General features: G+C 29.7%; 2 protein-coding genes across 2 annotated transcripts; both read right to left on the bottom strand.

Annotated features, from left to right (window-relative positions):
* Positions 1 to 6997: 6997 nt before the first annotated feature.
* LOC146918367 (uncharacterized) lies at positions 6998 to 8096 on the bottom strand. The gene has a single exon (XM_085717427.1). It carries the CDS (start codon positions 7981 to 7983, stop codon positions 7135 to 7137), a length of 849 nt encoding a protein of 282 aa, XP_085573553.1. The 5' UTR covers positions 7984 to 8096; the 3' UTR covers positions 6998 to 7134.
* A 4637-nt stretch (positions 8097 to 12733) lies between these two features.
* Positions 12734 to 14030, bottom strand: LOC146918368 (uncharacterized). Its single transcript, XM_085720027.1, has 4 exons — positions 13900 to 14030; positions 13588 to 13686; positions 13380 to 13463; positions 12734 to 13291 (listed from the first exon to the last, which is right to left on the bottom strand). Exons 2-4 carry the CDS (start codon positions 13657 to 13659, stop codon positions 13076 to 13078), a joined length of 372 nt encoding a protein of 123 aa, XP_085576153.1. The 5' UTR covers positions 13660 to 13686; positions 13900 to 14030; the 3' UTR covers positions 12734 to 13075.
* Between the last annotated feature and the right edge of the window lie 5178 nt (positions 14031 to 19208).

Raw genomic sequence — 19208 nt, forward strand, 5'->3', positions numbered from 1 at the left:
TATAAGTTATTAGTGTCAATTTTTCGTGAGAAAAAATTAATTAAACCATAATACTCAAATATGAAACTTCTTGAAATATATTTTTAAAACATCAATAACATAACATCAACAAAGTAATAAGAGCATGAAATCAAAGATTAATTTATGGAGGTGTTTAAATGTTTAAAGTTTATGAAATTGACATATATGAGTAATTTTGTAAATCATATTTAATATGGGTAAATTTAAATATAAAAGTATTATTAATGAGGTATGCAAGTGAAAGATATATCCCATACATAGTGAGCTATATAAGTTATTAGTGCCGAAGTAAAAATTAGTGGTTACTTTTTTTTTGGAGGGAGAAAAAAAAATTAGTGGTTACTTAACATTCAAGCATAGTGAGCCATATAAGTTATTAGTGTCAATTTTTCGTGAGAAAAAATTAATTAAACCATAATACTCAAATATGAAACTTCTTGAAATATATTTTTAAAACATCAATAACATAACATCAACAAAGTAATAAGAGCATGAAATCAAAGATTAATTTATGGAGGTGTTTAAATGTTTAAAGTTTATGAAATTGACATATATGAGTAATTTTGTAAATCATATTTAATATGGGTAAATTTAAATATAAAAGTATTATTAATGAGGTATGCAAGTGAAAGATATATCCCATACATAGTGAGCTATATAAGTTATTAGTGCCGAAGTAAAAATTAGTGGTTACTTTTTTTTTGGAGGGAGAAAAAAAAATTAGTGGTTACTTAACATTCAAGCATTGTATTCTTGTATATCTCAAAACGCTATACAAAAATAAACAAAATTATTAAGAAAACACACACACAAAAAAAAAGCATAAAAACTCGGATTTCCCAAATTAAAAGTGTGCGGGGTGACATGATTCAAAAGGCTGGAATATATTATAGATACTTGGGGGAGGGGATAGAAGATAATGTCAAAACTTGCAGAACTCACTGGCCCGTAGAAACCTGCCGTAGAAAAGTCATTTTGCCGATCCATCTCACCTTTTAAGTAACCGTTGATTCAAAAAGTTCCCTTGAGTTGTGTTCATTTTCCATATTTCATCCCAAATTAGGTAATGTGTAATAGCCTTCATCAACCTCCACCAGCAATTCGTGATCTATCTTTGTGACATGTCGAATGTATCGGTCGGATAGTTCGTCGTATATGATCAATTCTGGACGTTTTTGTGCCGTTCCTGAACAGGATGTATCAAAAGCGTAGTAATATTGATGTCTTATTTCTCGGTATGCAGTGGTTTAAGATTTTTATATGTACCATTTTCTTGCAATTGTGCATAATGCGGGAAAAATCCAATTAGTACATATTTTTTAATGACATTTATGTCTTTAGAGCTTGTACGTCTGATCTCCAATTTCTCTAATATACCATCCAAATGATAGCGGATTCCTATAGCTCTTTGCAATAATTGTTTATAAATGTGATAAGAATGAGCAAAATGTGATGTATCAGACTTAAGTCACGTGGGGGTATTTTCGAAAGTTCGTATGAGAATTAGCAAAACGTGATGGGAGAGCAATTTTCATTTATAAACTGACTTCAGTTTAAGGGATTGTAGTTTCTTGAAAATGTCTCTTCTCCCAACAAAAAATGCTCACTCTCAACCAAACTTTAATTTACAAAATACTCCTGCGTGAGTTAATTCACGCAGGTGTTATACCCAAAGTGAGTTAATTTAAGCAGATATTTTTTCATGTTTAACATCTGCGTGAGTTAACTTAAGCGGGTGTTTTTTCCTGTTTAACACCTGCGCGAGTTAACTCAAGCGGGTGTTAGACCCAGCGTGAGTTAACTCACGGAGATGTATTTTGGGAAGTTTGGTTGGGGGTGACCATTTTTTGTTGGGAGAAGAGCATTTTTCTAGTTTCTTTTAGTCTTTCTTTCGGAGTTTAGAGGGGAGGGCTTTGGGGGTGAAAAATATGGGAGAAAATAGAGAAATCTTTCCCATTTTTTGAAAGGGTAGTTTTTTTAAAGAATGATAAACTAATGTTTATGATTACTATATTTTTAATTTTAAGAATATTATAATAATATATAAATTAAATTTAAAGAATTCATTTAAGAATCCTTAGTTTTTTTTTTTGTGGTGTAAAAATCCTTAGTTAATAACCAGTAACTCTAAATACTACATCATCTGTAATTTAAATTGTGCCCAATGTGAACATCCAAAATTCCACTTTAAAGAAATATTTAGCTTTAAAGAAAAGAATTTTGTTTCTTATTATTTTTCTATTTTAAATTTCGGTTTTTGACTAAAGATTGACTAATTCAAACAAACAATCATATCGTTTACGAGCTGGGGATTGAATTGAAGGCAGATCAAAGCTTTATGGTCACTTTATACGAGCTATAAGATACTCTCTCCATTCCTTTTCTTTTGATGTTTTAGGTGATCGCACAAATATTAAGGAATCATTAAATTATAGGAATAATTGTATGGTTTATACTAAAATACCCTTAATTACTCCTTGATTTTTTTTCTCAAAATTCTAATCTCCTTAATTATTGAAACTCACAACACAAATTGCATTTATTATTTAAACTTCCAATTTTCAAAGTGTGTTTTTCAACAAAGGTAAAATTGGATAAAAAGTATTAAAAATTCTAAAACATCAAAAGTTTTGGAATAAAGTTTAAGTTCTAGAACATCAAAAGAAAAGGAATGGATGGAGTAATAAGATTCTATTTGCAAAAATAATAATAAATAAGTTGAACGGTAATCTAGTTGCAACAAATTAAACCAACCCTTAGAATGAGAAACTAATGAAGTTGATGCACTTCATAGTTTCTCAACCTAACAAAATTCAGAAATAGTCCTTCTCTCAAAAAAAAATAATAATTCAGAAATAGTCCTCGAAAGTGCATAAATTATGTATTTCACTTTAGTCTAAATGCTAATTTTATGAATTAGAAAGTCATTGCAATAGTGTTTCAACTTTGTATATAACCACTACAAGAATTTTTTGTTTTCATGGCGGAATTAAACCCTTCCCTCAGTATTACAAATTACTGACGGAATTGGTGACAAAATCAATCCCTCAGTAATTGGGGAATTCTTGTAGTGAACTGCTACAACAACGTGAATACACACAATTATGTGTTTTGAATTTTGTTAAATCTAGGGTCTAAGGTTATAGTGAAAATCATATTCAAAGACTAAATTGAAGATTTGCTCACTAATTATGATGTCAATTTGAATGTAAAATAACATGTCAATGAAGTACTTATGTCTAACTAAGAGAGCTAATGTTTAGACTAAAGTGAAAAAGCAACATAGTGTGCCACAGTTACCAAATAATTAGATCATTAAAGCATCGGGTCACGGTCCAATCCTTGACTAATGTATATGGAAGAATACTTGTTGGAACACTATGTATGTTGATTGAACACAATACTTTTTTTTTTTTTTGAAGGAGATTGAACACAATACTATTATTAGTGTTTATGTAGTGGATGTATTATTTTTAAGACCCGACACATTAAATTCAATTAATCATTTTAAATTTTTTGTTTTGGTATACATCATCTCCACGTAAACAATTTGCAAGTGTCAACGTACGCTTAGCAAATGTCAGTGCATGCTGAATACACGCTTGTGCGCACCCTCCTGAAGTTAACCCATTAAATGTTTATGGGTAGTGTTAACTTGTGCCCTTAGGGCACATGTTAAGATATCCAAAAAAAGAAATATTTTCTTAAACTTTGTGCATTCAATTCATTAAAACATTAAAGATTCAATTTAATGCACGCATTCCAATACATTATTTCCACATTAGGCTTCTAAACTTGTGCCTTAAGGGCACAAGTTAACATTTCTCAATGTTTATTTATGAATCGAGATCAAGTCATTGATTTTGTAACAGTCAATTAATCATAGTCATTGAATTTGTAACTTATTTTTGACTCTTCACTTATAAATAGAGCTCAACTCCCCCAATTTTAGTCACACAAGAAGTTCTCTTGAGTTTTCAAAGAACTTTTTCCTCTTTTCCCTCCTTTGACTTGTGTTGACGAACTATTTTTTTCCTCCCTTTTTACGTCTCGTCAGATTTAAAGTGTATTCTTAAGATCATAGTCTCTTCGAGTTATAATGTCCTTTCAGAATTAATAATAGTCTTAAGAACATAGTCTCTTCAATAATTTATGTCCATTCGAAATTAAAAGTGTTTTTAAGATCATAGTCTCTTTTGAGATAAATTGTTACTTCGTAAATAAGAACGATCTTAAGAATATAGTCTCTTTCAATGTTTATGCCCTTTGAGAAGTCAGAGGTTAGAATGGTGAAAACATCATATTAAAGTGGTCTGAGTACCATATTGGAATGATCTCAGTACCATATTAGAGTGGTCTAGCTAGGTACCATAATAGAGTGATATCAATATCATTCAATATCATATTAAAGTGGTCTTAACGTCATATTTAAAGGTATATTTTTAGAACGGATCCAACAATGCAATAGGAGTCTTATACAGTTGTAGCTAGATTGTTTTATCACGAGGGCGTCATGGTTGATAGTCTGTTTGCACAATTTTAAACAGTTGTACTAAACGTCTTAATGAGAGCGACCTAATCCGCAACCCAGCCTAATAATTCTTCGGTGGCCGAACATATTTTTGAACTATTGTTCCAACACTTGTTAAAAAAATACCACTCTCTTAAATAAACTTTTTTTATGACTTTTGTTGGAGGAAACCCAAGACAATCTAGATAATTTTCTTCATATTTTTTTTTAGGAAAATGTTTTTCTCCATATATACTAGTACTATAGAAAAAGACTTGACTGAGGATAATACATATGGTCAAAGCAAAAATTGAAGCTTCTGGCCTAAACGAGTTTTAGCAAAACAAATAATTTATTTAAAGAAAATCAAATAGAATTGTCCATATCGAAATGGACTTATGAGAACAACAGTCCTTGCTTGCAGTAAATGTGACAATATTTGTTTCTTTATACTAGCCTTCTAGTTCTGTGCATTATGCATAGGAATCCTAACACGAGGCTCCTAATTTAATTGATAGTAGCAAAAACAAAGAGAAAAAAATAATTTTTCCCTTGTAGTTTATCTTTAAAAATTCACGTGCACACAAACTCCAATCCCAAAAGCAAGCAAATAAGAAAAAGAAAACACAACAACTTCCTTTAAAAACTAAACAAAAGGAAGGAAAATAAAAGCATTTCCCATGCGTTTACCAAATGTAAATTGCAATGAACACAGTGATAGAGATGTAATGCTAATAATAATGCATAAAAAGTAGAGATGGCATCGTGAGTGTGACATAACTAGAAAGTATATGGCCATGCTTGAAAAGTAACTAGTACGGGTAACATTATCTTTTTTTACCATGTTTATGGTTCACCAAGTAATGGTTAAAACAAGTAAATAACCAATTTATCTATTTAAATTTTAAGAGAATGTACTCTTTATCAAAATAATGAAAAACTTTGAGTGTACGTACTTTTTTATTTACCAAAAGAGAAAAGATGGTTAATTGCACATTTCACATATAAAGAGGGAAGAAAGGACCCAACCCTAACTTAGGTGAAATATCAAATTTTCAATAGCAAATTTCATACATGATATAGGACAAATTTTTTCTTTTTTTGAAGGAAATAAATTGTATGATCGTATAACATAAGTTTATGCATTATTTGGATTAAGAACTTTTATAATTTTGTCAATTTTAGTTGGCACATATTTATCGCTCACATGTACTACAATCTTGGTGTTTATTCATGTATTTGCATGAGAATGCGACTCCATTGATCTAAATGCATTATTATACTAAAAAAATGTTTATAATTTTTTTCAAGTAAAGTATTTTAAAATTTAGTATCGAACTAACACACATATAAGAACTAGAGTACTATACCGCTAAAAATAGGACTAGAGTACCAAGTGTCCACATTTTTAATTCGAAGGTCTCACTCACCAATATCGTTAGGTGTTTGACAAAACCACATTTTCATCATTCAACCAAAATAAAAACACATTGGATGATACTCCCTCCGTTTCAAAATGAATGTCGCTTTAGCCAAAAAAAATTGTTTCAAAATGAATGTCACTTTCAGTTTCCAATGCAATAATAACTTTTTCTTTTCAATTGTACCCTCCAATTAATACTCTGCACACTACTTCCAAAGTATTACTTTTAAAACTAACCAATAGTTAATAAGGATAATTTGGTAAAATAAACATTCTCTTTCTTTTAATCATTGCATTTCTTAATATGTGTGTAAACACCTAAAACGACACTCATTTTGAAACGGAGGGAGTATTGTTTACTAGAATTTCAATCTTGAACGATGAATTGACTAATGAATAAAAAAAAATTCTTTCTAATTGTATCCTCAAATTTTAATTTTCTTTCTTAGACATGTTCCAAGCCCTTAATTGAGTTTTATATGAATAATAGAACTCTAGTAAAATTTTCATAAAAACCAATAGAATAAGTTTCACCGATTCTACAAACCTCATCATCATTTCAGACATTCACAAATTTATCTTAGAAAAATGAAACTTTACCAAATGGTTCAATATGTGAATCCATGTTATCAGTTTAGTTATTTGAACTATTCAATTGTGGTTTCGTTCCAATTCAAATACTCCCTCCGTTTCAAAATGAGTGTCGTTTTAGCTAATTGCACACATATTAAGGAATGGAATAAAATAGTCAAATGTCATAGCAATTTTACTAAAATAACCTTACTTTATAAGAAAAAGACAAACTTAAAGTTGCATTGAAAATTGTGTGAGAGAAAAGTTTGAGAGGGTAAAGTTGGAAGAAAAAAATTAAAGTTGTATTGGAAATGTAAAACGACATTCATTTTGAAACAAATTTTTTTGGCTAAAGTGACACTCATTTTGAAACGGAGGGAGTAGTTTAAAACGTTTAACATTGACCAAGATGTCTCGTAGTTCAATATCTAGTTCGATTTTTAAGACATTGAAACAACAAATATAAATGATTTAATACTAATATGATTATAATTAATAACCACTACTAATCATATTATTCACAAACTAGCTACCACATAAAACAGACCAAACAAAAGTAAACAAGAACAAAAACTTTCTAACTAACTAAGCCATTGATGAATGAAATTCACCAAGAAGAAGTAGAAGGTGAACCAGAAGATGAAGAAGAAAGACCATTAACACTACGTGATATTAAAGAATCACTTCCATTAGTACCTAAAGACCTAGCACCTCTAAGAGAAACAGTACAAGCTTCTGCATCTAGCTTCTTCATTGGAGTCAAAGGAGGTGTATAACAAGGTGAATCAACATAAACTTCAATTTCAGCTGCAACAACATTGTTATCACCATCATCACTAGAAGAATCACTTTTTGCTAAATGAGAAGGTGAAGAATTTGGTGTTTCAAATGGTGTATTTACACCACTTTCTTTCCCTTCTTCATTTTCATAAATAGGGTTTGAAATGTACACAAGTTGGTGGTTTTTTTCTTCATCAAGACATGAATTTTCGTCAATATTAACTTGATGGGTTGTGTTTTTTTGAGGTGGTGGTGCTCTTGATGTAAAAGGTGACATTGATAATGTTGGTGATGAAGCCAATGATTCTAGGGTTTGAACATGAATAACTTGATGAAGTTTATTTGATTGTTCTTTAGAAATATTTTCCATGCAAGGAAAAAGAATATTTCTTGGAGCATGAAGAACACCTTGTGAATAAATGTTGCTAAAGTTTTGTGGTGGTGGTGATGAAAAAGAGTGTTGTGTTGCATGTGAAGGAGAAGAAACATTAGTTAAGGTAGTTGTTGAGTTTGAGTTGTTTAAGGTTTGAGTGTTTTGGTTTTTGAGTTTATGGCGGCGAAGTAAAAGAGAACAATAAAGTTCAAATAGAAGAACAAGAATAAGGGCTATAACAAAAGCTAGGGTTACAACCATTACTAGGGTTACACCAATGATAACTTTAGATGTATCTTTCATCTTTCTTTTGTTGTTTCTTCTTTTCTTGTGATTTTTTTTAGGACAAAGTTTGGCACAATGTGGCGGGGAAAAGAGGAAAGTGTTGGTTGATATAGGGAAAGGTGAGAAGAAGAAGAAGGGTTTTTCTTTGGCGGGAAAATGTAGTGATTGTGAAAGGAAGAGGGAATCTTGAAAAGGGTCGAGGGTCCTAGGGAAGGGTAAAGGCTTTTGTTTCAGAACTTTTAAGGGCTTGGGAGTTCTGATCTTTAGTCAGTTTTGTCTTTTGGTCAATTTGCTGGCTTTTACCCTTTGGTTAATTTTTTTGATGTTTTCTCTTTCCTTCTACCTTATGGTGATTGGTGAGAGATAGCAGAGGGCATCCAAAGGAAAGATATTCGTTATTCAATCATGTTAGTAAGTGTTTTTGCTTTGGGTTATTAATTAAAGGTTAAAAATTTAATTTTTTTTTTTTTGAGTAAAGGTTAAAAATTTAATTGAAAACAACTAATTTTTAAAAAGTTGAATATACAACTTTTCCACATGTTTTAATACTCCATCCGTTTCTATTTATAAAAAAAATTGATTTTTTAGATTCATTGATTAATTTATGTATCTTGTCTAGAATATAGACCAAATACATCATTTATTATGCAATGAATCAAAAAAGTTAAATGTTTTTTATAAAAAAAATATTTTGATTTTTTAACAAATGTTTTGAGAGTACTACTGATCAACATTTAATTCATTTCATCTTAACTCATGTTATCTAATGTATCTAAGACATTAGTTAAGAAAATAAAAAATCAAAGCAAAAAATAATCAGTTTTTGACTTTTTTTCGAGTAAATAATTTTTTAACTTTTAAAAAGTTGTATATGTACTGCTTTTCATAATTTTCCAGTATAATATTTTTATATTATTTTTGATAACTTATACCTTAGATGCACTCTTTAATGGGAATAGATTTTCTCCCGTGGCATTTTCACATGGGAGATTGTCTAGTATTGATCATCAACATTTAATCATTCCTAGTGGCATATGAGACCAAAAAAAATGGAGGAGATTCCACCTTAAGGCTTAAACAATTTACACGGAGAAGATTTGCAACCCCTTCCTAGTATTTCTCATTCATTTTTATATCTAAATGGATCTTATTTATAAACAATTTATTTTGGTATCTAATGGGATCTAGTCACTTCTCAGAATTCAGGCCATTTATGACCTTTTAATAAGTTGGGGGCTCATCTTCCATAAGCATCATATCACCTTGTGTTACTTAGTGATGTGACATATGAGACTTACCTAGATCTTGTGTTACTTGAACTAGTGATTTAATAACAACCCTTCTTGGATCAATTCATGTTTCATACTTATAGAAACATGTATTTTATAGTACTTCACTTAATTCAAGTTCTACATCACTTCCATCGGCTCCTGCAGAGATATAATCCTTCATGAGGAAAACTCTAGATCTAGTGGCAAACGACTTTTGTCAAATAAAGTGATGTATAATTAGCATCATTTAGTTTCTTTAGGTTACCTCCACAAACATACATTCATCTTATTTGAAATATTGTATATCTAATAAACCTTATAACCCCAAATTATCATAAAGTCAAACTAGGGACTCTTACCTCTATATTTAATATGGTGTCTTTATGATAACCTCAATTGGAACTTGAAGTCAGTAAATAATAACTATAATTTCAAGAGTCATTTAGTTATGATTAGACTATTTTAAATCAAGTCGTGTCAAACATGAAGCAATATAAATAATCATTATACTCCTTAATCAAGTATTTACCATCACGTACTCGTATGGTCTTTATACTCTGTCAAAATTATTCATTTTACTCTATTGTTGAACTCTTTGAACCAATTCAAAGATTTCTAACTCGTGTTAAACACACATTCACATTTACTAATTTAATTAGTAATGTAAATGAAGTGAGATAAATAAATATCTCTAGCAAATTCGTTTAGTGATCCATATACATCATATGTATATTGGTTCAAATAAATCAGCTCTTTCATACTGAAATATTCATAAAGGTGGACTCTTCTTCCTAGTTAATTAGAATTATATACTAGTTAATTATCTCTAGTTAAAACTTCACCCTAGTTAGCTAAGGCTTAAACACTGATTGGTCAGACTCTTCTTCCTAATTAATTAGAATTATATACTAGTTAATCTATTTCCTTTTTAGCTATGTACACCCTCTGGTCATTATTATAAGCAAAAATATAGTTTTAGATTTATTGAATAAGTGACGTATGTGGTCACGTAAATACTTTATACTACCCCTTTTGTCATTAAAAAAAACACAAATTTATGCAAGCAAATATAAGTAAACAATCATTCATTCATAAGCAAAATATTGTTTTAAGCAAGCATATAAATTAGTTACAAAACCAAAGTTTGTCAAATGACAAGTGCAAAACAATGTGTGTGTTTTTTAGTGTAAATATAAGTAACATTTTTCATATGTAAAGCATAATCGTTCCTTCTCCTTTGATAACGTAAAACAATGTGTTGGCAAATAATAGTAAATAAATATGTGATAAGATTTTTTTTTTTTTTTTTACATCTGAAATAAAAATGTTACCTCATTGGATAAGAACACAAACTAATAACTTATATAACATTCAATTTTATCAATTTTGATTGGCATCATTTCAATTCATCTTGTATATTACTCAAGCAAATCAGAATGGTTACGTGTATGAAAAAAAAATGTATAAGGCTGAATGGAAAGTATGAAGAAAATCAGAATAGAGAATGAACAAGAAAGAAAATGAAGAAAATGATCTTGTTAACTAGAAAATGTTACACTGATGCATCTTATATAGTTGTAGTTTTCATCTATGCAATCACGATCTAGCTAGTTTTCATCAATCTTGAGAGGGAATGTTAGTTACAAGCTCTCTAACTAACTAACTAACTAACTAACTAACTAACTAACTAACTAACTGAGATGTAAGTTGCTTTGCCAACTGTTTTATGATGTAACTTGTTCAGCAAGCTATATGTCAATTTCTAAATATTTAGTTCTTTCATTGAATAATGCATTAGATGTTATGTAAATAACACTTTGACTATCACGATATAACGCAGCGAGGTCTTGTGCATGTGACATTAAGGTCTTTAAGCAAATATAGAATGCATTGTAATTCACATGTTGCTGAAGAATAAGCTTTGTATTCTGCTTCTGAAGAGGAACAGAAATCAGTCTGTTTCTTCGAAGTTCTTTACGGTCATTGTCAACCTCCTCTTTATATTCAGCCTTGGATTTCAGCGCACAATTCAGCTGCCAGATCTGCTGGTTTAGAGGAAAAACCCTTAATATTAAAAACTCAAATATGAACAAAAGAAACTAAAACTGTAAAACATAGAATCAAAACTATTGTTAGAGAAAAAATTGCCTCGAATGCAAAATCAGCATCCGGCTCATTCATGCGTCTACGAATTTCATCAACCATTTGATCAAAACAGGAATCAAACATCGAAGTCTGCTGGTATAGAAAATAATATTAAAGGGCTAAAACGGACAAAGAAACTTAAATTGTTTGAATAAAAAGCATAGCTAAAGATCCAAAAAATCATGCCTGGTGTTCTTCAGAAATTACGTTGACATAACTGCCGGATTTTGGCCTAGATCTCTTTTTGCCAGTATATGGCGGTCTTGCGACGTAGCCAATAATTGGCCTAGATCTCTTCTTGACATTCATTTGTGGAAAATTGGGGGAGAGACTCAACTGCAGGGGTAAGATGCAAGAATAAAATTGTGAAAACCCAAATTAAATTTGATAACAGGTGGTATACCCCAAATCTGCACCCAGATAGGAATTTCCCAACTAGTCTGTTACTGCATTCTTGAACATTACTTTCTTTCACAAAGAAAAAATCATCATCTTACTCGGTATTCTAAAACTGTTTTTGTGTATCAAGTGATGCGTTCATTCTTTTCTTCACTTCTAGCATCTGATTCTTTATTCTTTAATATTCTCCCACAAGTTGAAGCATAGTAAATGTTTAACAAGCCCAACTTGGATATAAAAGCATGAAAATTCAGTATATTGGGTTGCTCAATGTCTGATTGGGTTGCAGTGACTGCAAGCCTTGAACTAAACACTTGGTTTTTATGGAAAAACAAACATTAAACATCTGTGCCATTTTATGGAAAGCTTGTTTGGCTATAAGTACAACAAAAACACAAACTCGTGTACTGGTACAAAATTCTGCATAATTATGCAGAATTGCAAGAGCAGCCAAGTTTTTTGCTTGTTTTTTTACATATTCCTTCTCATAGCATTACAACAAAACACCCCACCTTTACTTGTCCCATTTATTCTATGGTAGTCTTTCCACCCTTGAGTAAAATCGTCCTGATATTTATATCTAGAGCACCAATTGCAGTGCCTAAAACAGCACAAACACCACTTTTTGAAACCTCGTTGTTTGACACAACATCAAAAACCAAATCAACAATAAATCATGTCTCAGATATGAGAAGCAAGACCCCTTGAACACTCAATTCTAAGGGGAATAAGATCAAAGTAAAATAAATAAACAGCAGATCTAAGTCCCTTGATAAAATCAAAATAATGAGTAAAACTCACAGTATGTGTTTTTGGTCCTATACATTGATGATTGATCTTCATCCAAGAATTAGCAAGCCATGACCGAGAATTGAAATTGATAAAAATACGCAAAAATGAAGAAAACTAAAAAAGAAGATAAATGTTATGTGCCAAAAATCAAAACTTGTCACTTAAAAACCAATAAGGATGATTCAATATATTGGGACTATTACTTTTCCCCCGAACCACGCAATTTATAATATAAAAGATTGATGGCTATAATTCTGGAGAATGAGTCAAAACCATAATATTAGAGACACATTACGATAGTTATATAGGAATCAGTACATAATAACCAGACACGCATAGACAAGATTTGCGAGCATGGCTCTTCCCAAGTGTCTAACACTCACAACTTAAGGATAAAACATAACATAGTTCAGTTTTCCTTTCTTACTCTACACAACTGCCTAATTTTATTTACAGCCTTCAACATCCTTTATTTGAACTTCGGCTTTTGGATTTCTTTCATCTTAAGCTTCATTCTCCTGCTGGTTTGGAACTTCAGCTGCCTTAGATGTACCTTCTTCATTTGGAACTTCAGCTGCCTTAGATGCAGCTTTTTCATCTATCTTCTTTTGAATTTGAACTCTCAGTTTCTTAATTTCAACTGCAGCCCTTTTAAAATCAGCTTCTTTCTGCTTTTCAATTTCATCGAGGGCAGTCCGCGCTGCATACAACAACTCCAACTGCTGGTTTAGAGGTTAATTAATATTAAAGAACTCAAAATATAAACAAAGAAACTAAAAGTATGAAACTTAAATTGAAAGAACTTGCCGCGGGTTGTAAATCAGACACAGTCTTCGCAGTTCTCACGAGCTTTTCAATATGAGCAATAATAATGTAAGGCTTCAATTTCTGCTGGTGATATAGAGATAAATATTATTAAAGAACTCAAAATATGGATAAAGAAAATAAGATTGTTTTTATAAGAAGTATTGCTTCAGCCCCATAAATTTTGTTAACATTTCATGAAAAAACTTGCCTTGGGTTCTGCAGAAAGTTCGTCAATCACACTGCAAACAGGAGGGAAGCGGTTGAAGCCAGGTGGAGGCATTTGCGGTTTTGAGATGTGGAAGATCAACTGCAGAGGAAACAATGAAAGAATAAAACACAAATTAAAAATAAAATAATGATGATAAGAAAATGAAAACCCTAAACCGCCAAATCCGACAAGTTTATTCCCAGCAATCAATCATAGATTCAAACGACAATAATAAACTACAATTGATTGAAGAGGAAAACAAAACAAGAAGATGAAGAAGAAAAAGAAGAATGAAAATCAAATCATACATACCTTCTGATGAGTGAGTGCGAAAATCGTCGAACCGAGTTTATCAAAATTGACGAACCCTAACTTTGGCAACAGAGAGGTATATATATAGTAAGAGTTTATCAGAGGCCCAAATATTATTATTGTTAGACTATTACTTTTCCGCTACTCTCGCGCCCTTGTTTTATTTCGAAAATACATTTCAGATTTTATAATCCGAACACGGTTTGTATTATAAAATCTGAACACACTATAACCGGACAATTGTGGATTTATCATTTTTTTTTTAAATATAAAATCATGTAAAAAAATAACATCATCAAAATTAAAGTTATCTTCCTTTTCCATCTTCACACAATCTTCAGCCTTCTTCTCATTAAAGTTATCTTCCTTTTCCATCTTCACACAATCTTCAGTCTTCTTCTCATCAACAACATTATCTTTTAGATCAAGATTTTCGATAATATATAAATCTTCGTCATCTCCTATGACATCAACACCCACCTCTTTCTTTCTTTCTTTCTTTCTTGGGTTCAGAGGCCCAAATATTATCATTAGCGTCTGAAATTTGCTGTTCACACATTGTGTTTGGCTAAAACACACCAGTAAAATACCGAAATACCCCCTCGGCAGTTAACTGTCACGGAAATTAACTGCCGCGGAACTCGGCAATTAACTTCTGAGGCACATCAGCAGTTAACTGCCGCGGAAACCTGAAATTATCATTATCAATATTCATTGATTTTGATTATTTCAATCATTATTTTGGTATGTTTCAAACAATTGCATTATTATACTTATGCATATATACCTTAATAAAAATAGCATTTAAATCTTGACCAAAAAAAATAAAGAGCATTTAAATCCTCTAAAAAAAACATTTCAATGAGTGTAAAAATTAAGCATTTGAATATTGTTTTGCACATTACTTAAATAAAAAAATAATTTGATTGAATATACAAATTGTTTAAATAAAAATTGTTTGAATAAAAAATAAAAATTGTTGGGCACACATGTATATTCAAATAAAATAAAAATCGTTGAAACAAAATACATGTGTTTTTATTTTTTGACAAAAATAAAATACATGTGTTAAAATAAGTTTTAAGTGATGTCATGAATTGAAATAACAAAATAATAAATTTAATTAACATATTTAATTTCCAAAGTCAAAGTTTTTAGTTCTGTGTAAATCTTATACGAAGCAAATTGCAAATAAAAATACGAAATCAAAGAAAATCATTAGCTATCAATGTCTTTATTACTAAAAATATGAAATCAAAGAAAATCATTAGTTATCAATGTCTTTATTACATGGTTTTAAACCTTGCAAATATGTCTAGTTTTGGTTTTAGTCCTTGTAAAAAAAAAATTAGTTTTTAGTCCCTGCAAAATATTTGGGACTATTTTCAAAAACAAAATATTTTGCAGGGACCTTTTTAAAAAACAAAATATTTTGCAGGGACTAAAAACTACAAAATGAGTTCAGTTATCATGTGTCACGTATGGAAATCATCACAAAAGTGGGGTCAGAGACTATTTTCAAAAACAAAATATTTTGCAGGGATCAAAAACTACAAAAAAAATTACAGGGACTAAAACCAAAATGAGGCATATTTGCAGGGACTAAAAACATATTTTAGTCTTACTTATATTAGCAAAATAAAAGGTCATTAATACTCCATTTTTATAATAGCAGTAGCATGGAAATTGTAAACAAAAGAAAATGAATGAGTTGCGGTCAACGTTTTTAAAACTAAATCATCTCATTATTTTCGACAATTAAAAACATAATCAATGTCCAATTTCCAATGTCGTTTTTGAAGCTCCGCAGCAATTAACTGCTGACGTTCCGCGATAGTTAGCTGCCGAAGTTGATAAATGCCGCACATTTACCGAGCTCGCAACGCCCCACTTCAAAAAATGCATCCAAACATGCTAACTGCCCTCTCCAGATTCATGGCTAAGTCCGCTCAACACGCCCTTCCTTTCTTCAAACTCTTGAGGAAAGAAACGAAGTTCGAGAGGAATGCGAGAACGCTTTGAAGCATCTCAAAGAGACCCAAATTAAATTTGATGATAAAAATAAGAGTAAATTACACTCCACTCCCTTCAAAGATGCTTGAATTACACTCTCCTCCCCTCTTATGTTAAAATATACACTCCTCTCCCTTGAAAAGTAAAGTTTATATTCCCCTCCCCTATAAGATGCTTGAATTACAACCCCCTCCCTTAATGATTAAATATGGACTACACTTTAATTTATTTTAACATAAATGAATATTTTTATAATATATATATTAATTTTGAATCACCATTTAAAAAATATAAATTTGTTTCTTTATAATCTAAATGTCAATGACAATTAAATTTATATATTTTGTTATTAATTTTATAATTTAGAGTATAAAAGTCACTTTTAAATATTTTAATAATTAAATATTTCATATATTTTAATTTTATTTTGGGTTGTTTCATATTTTATAATAGGCTTTAAAACCATATGTTAATGAAATTGTGAATAAAAAATAGAGAAAGATATTTATTCAAAATTTGATTATATTAAAATGAACCTGAAATGCTATTTTTCTTTGAAGTGTGTTAGATTTGTTTTTTGCTAGATTATTAAAAATAAAATAAAAAATTATTGAGGGACTAAAGCGTAGATTTTAACATAAGAGGGGAGGGGAATGCAATTCAAGCTTCTCTAAAGGGAGGGGAGTGAAATATTTTCTAATATGTTTTAAATAAGAGGGGAGGGGAGTGTATATTTTAACATAAGAGGGGAGGGGAGTGTAATTCAAGCATCTTTGAGGGGAGAGGAGTGTAATTTACTCTAAAAATAATGATGATGATAATCTTTATCTTTATATAATACAAAAGCATACCTCTATAAGCGATAGTACACGTGGCATCTTCTTGCTCTTCATCTTATTTAATGTTTTTCTGTCAACCAATCAAAATGGATATTGAATCATTTACTTTTTGTTAGCCAATCAAAATGGATCAATGACTCATTTACTTTTCATGAGCCAATTAAAATTGATAATGACATGATTTTTTTTCCTATATATAGAGACAATTTGTTTTTCATTATTTTCATCTACATCTTCCTCCCAAAAAAAATCATTGTTTTCAACCCCATTCTCTTTTCTTTTATTTGTTTATTTCTTAATGACATGTTACTTTTTATTGTGATTTCTTATGTTGCTATTTTCTACTCATATTTTCTTTTAAATTTTTCTTTTGGTGCTTTTTTCTATATTCTTTGTTTTTGACCGAATCTCTATTCATGTTTCTATTTTCTTTTGTAGATAACAAAAAAAAAATTGTTTTTATGGCTCCTTTGATTTATTTATTTTCTTTTAAATTTTTCTTTTGGTGCTTTTTTCTATATTCTTTGTTTTTGACCGAATCTCTATTCATGTTTCTATTTTCTTTTGTAGATAACAAAAAGAAATTGTTTTTATGGCTCCTTTGATTTATTTAAAACAGACAATAACAAAACTAATATTTTATAATTAAAACAAATAGATATTTGAGTGGACAAAGTTAATTAATTAATGGGCGTATAAATAAAAAACAAAAACAAGACCTTGCGTTAGTGTATAATGTTTTTGGTTTTTTTAGTTTTATTTCCTTCATCCTTATGAAATATTTAAATGAATTCATACTATTATTAAAAATAATATTCTAATTAATGATTATTAAATTATTAAAAAAATTTAGAAAAAAATATTAATGTTTTATTCAACACCATATCTTTGTATCATTCTTTTTTTTTAAGGAGCATCAATTCTATTATTAAAACTTATAATCGCAAATGGTTTAAAAACGACTCCATATTTAATTCTTTCCACAATATTCGTTCCATCCTTGACTTCTACGGAAAAACAATTCTTTTAAAACACTTCTCCAAACTTGAAAAATTATAATTGATTGATTTTGAAATCGTAATCATAGTAATATAAAAAAATAAATATGAAAATCACTTATTTTGGCTCAAGTTGTTTATGAACTCCATCAAATGATTTTTTTTGGGAAAACTCAAATTTTAGTTACGTCACGGTTGAACTCTTCTCTTAGGAACCATAAGGTTAACAAAAAAAAAATATAAGGACACCTAAATACCCATTATTATTATTTTAGGGAATAAATGCTCATTATCATTTTCCCTAAAAATAATCATACAATATACAACAATATAATTTTCACTAAACGGTCTTTATTACTTTTCTAAAAATAATGAAATTGAATATGTCATCATATTTTTACACCTATTCCTTTTTTAAAAGATGATATTCCATAGGTTTGTACTACATATAAATTTGCTTCTATTTAATGGTGTTTTTTTTTTGTTAATGATACTAACAAAGTCTAATCTGGTTATACGATAAAGGATCAAGTTGCACTAACTTACACAAGTTAAGAGATCAATTTGACTTATTTTAAAATTAAGGGACCAAACTGAGATTTTAAAATAAGTTTATGAGTTAAATTGACCAATTTTAAAGTTATGGGACTAAATTAAACTTTAAAATTAGTTACAGGGCCAAAGTGACATTTAAGCCAAAGAAAAAAAATTAACAATACGGAAAAATCATATAATTATAGAAATAGTAATAACAACAATATTTAAAAGGAGAATTGAATGATATTATTAGTATTAATATTTGCTATCATGTTTTTTTTTTAAATATGGTAACATGTCTTTAAATTTTTTTTTTATAAGTTAATACTAAATTACTAATAGTAGCATTACAAAGGAAGGTAGACTCAATTGGTAAAGAATTGACTTAACTGCAAGGTAATTGATTTAACTTATGGTGTGCTTGCGCGAGGACTTCTTTAGTGAATGATTTACAAGTACCTCTCTAAATACTCTTCGAGCCATGAGATTTGTTTTGACTACCCTGATGAGCTTCCGAAGCCTAGCTCATCTAAACATTTTATCATTTATTTTAAATTGTAAATTTAAAAAAAATTAAAAATGAAAAATCTCAACTTTTTGATTCAAAATGAAAGCCTAAATTTTAGCATATTATAAAAGAAAAAAGATCAACCGAAAACATTTTTTAGGAAAGATTATTCAATAAAATGGAAAAATCATATAATTATAGAAACAATAATAATAAAGTTTTGAAGAAGAATCGAATGTTACCCAAAATTAAATTTGAGCAATAACCGGTGATTTTTTAAATTCCAATTTTACTAATTTTCTACAAAGTCTGTATTTCAAATTTTTTTAAAGTATATATGTCGTGTCCTTTTAATAGCATAATGCATGTAAAAGTCTTTTAATAACACCTTTTTTAATGCCTTTTTGTCTAATT

This window comes from Medicago sativa, chromosome 6 (assembly GCF_051527215.1).
Source record: "Medicago sativa cultivar Bolivia chromosome 6, Bolivia_mono, whole genome shotgun sequence".
In the NCBI taxonomy this organism is placed as follows: Eukaryota; Viridiplantae; Streptophyta; class Magnoliopsida; order Fabales; family Fabaceae; genus Medicago; species Medicago sativa.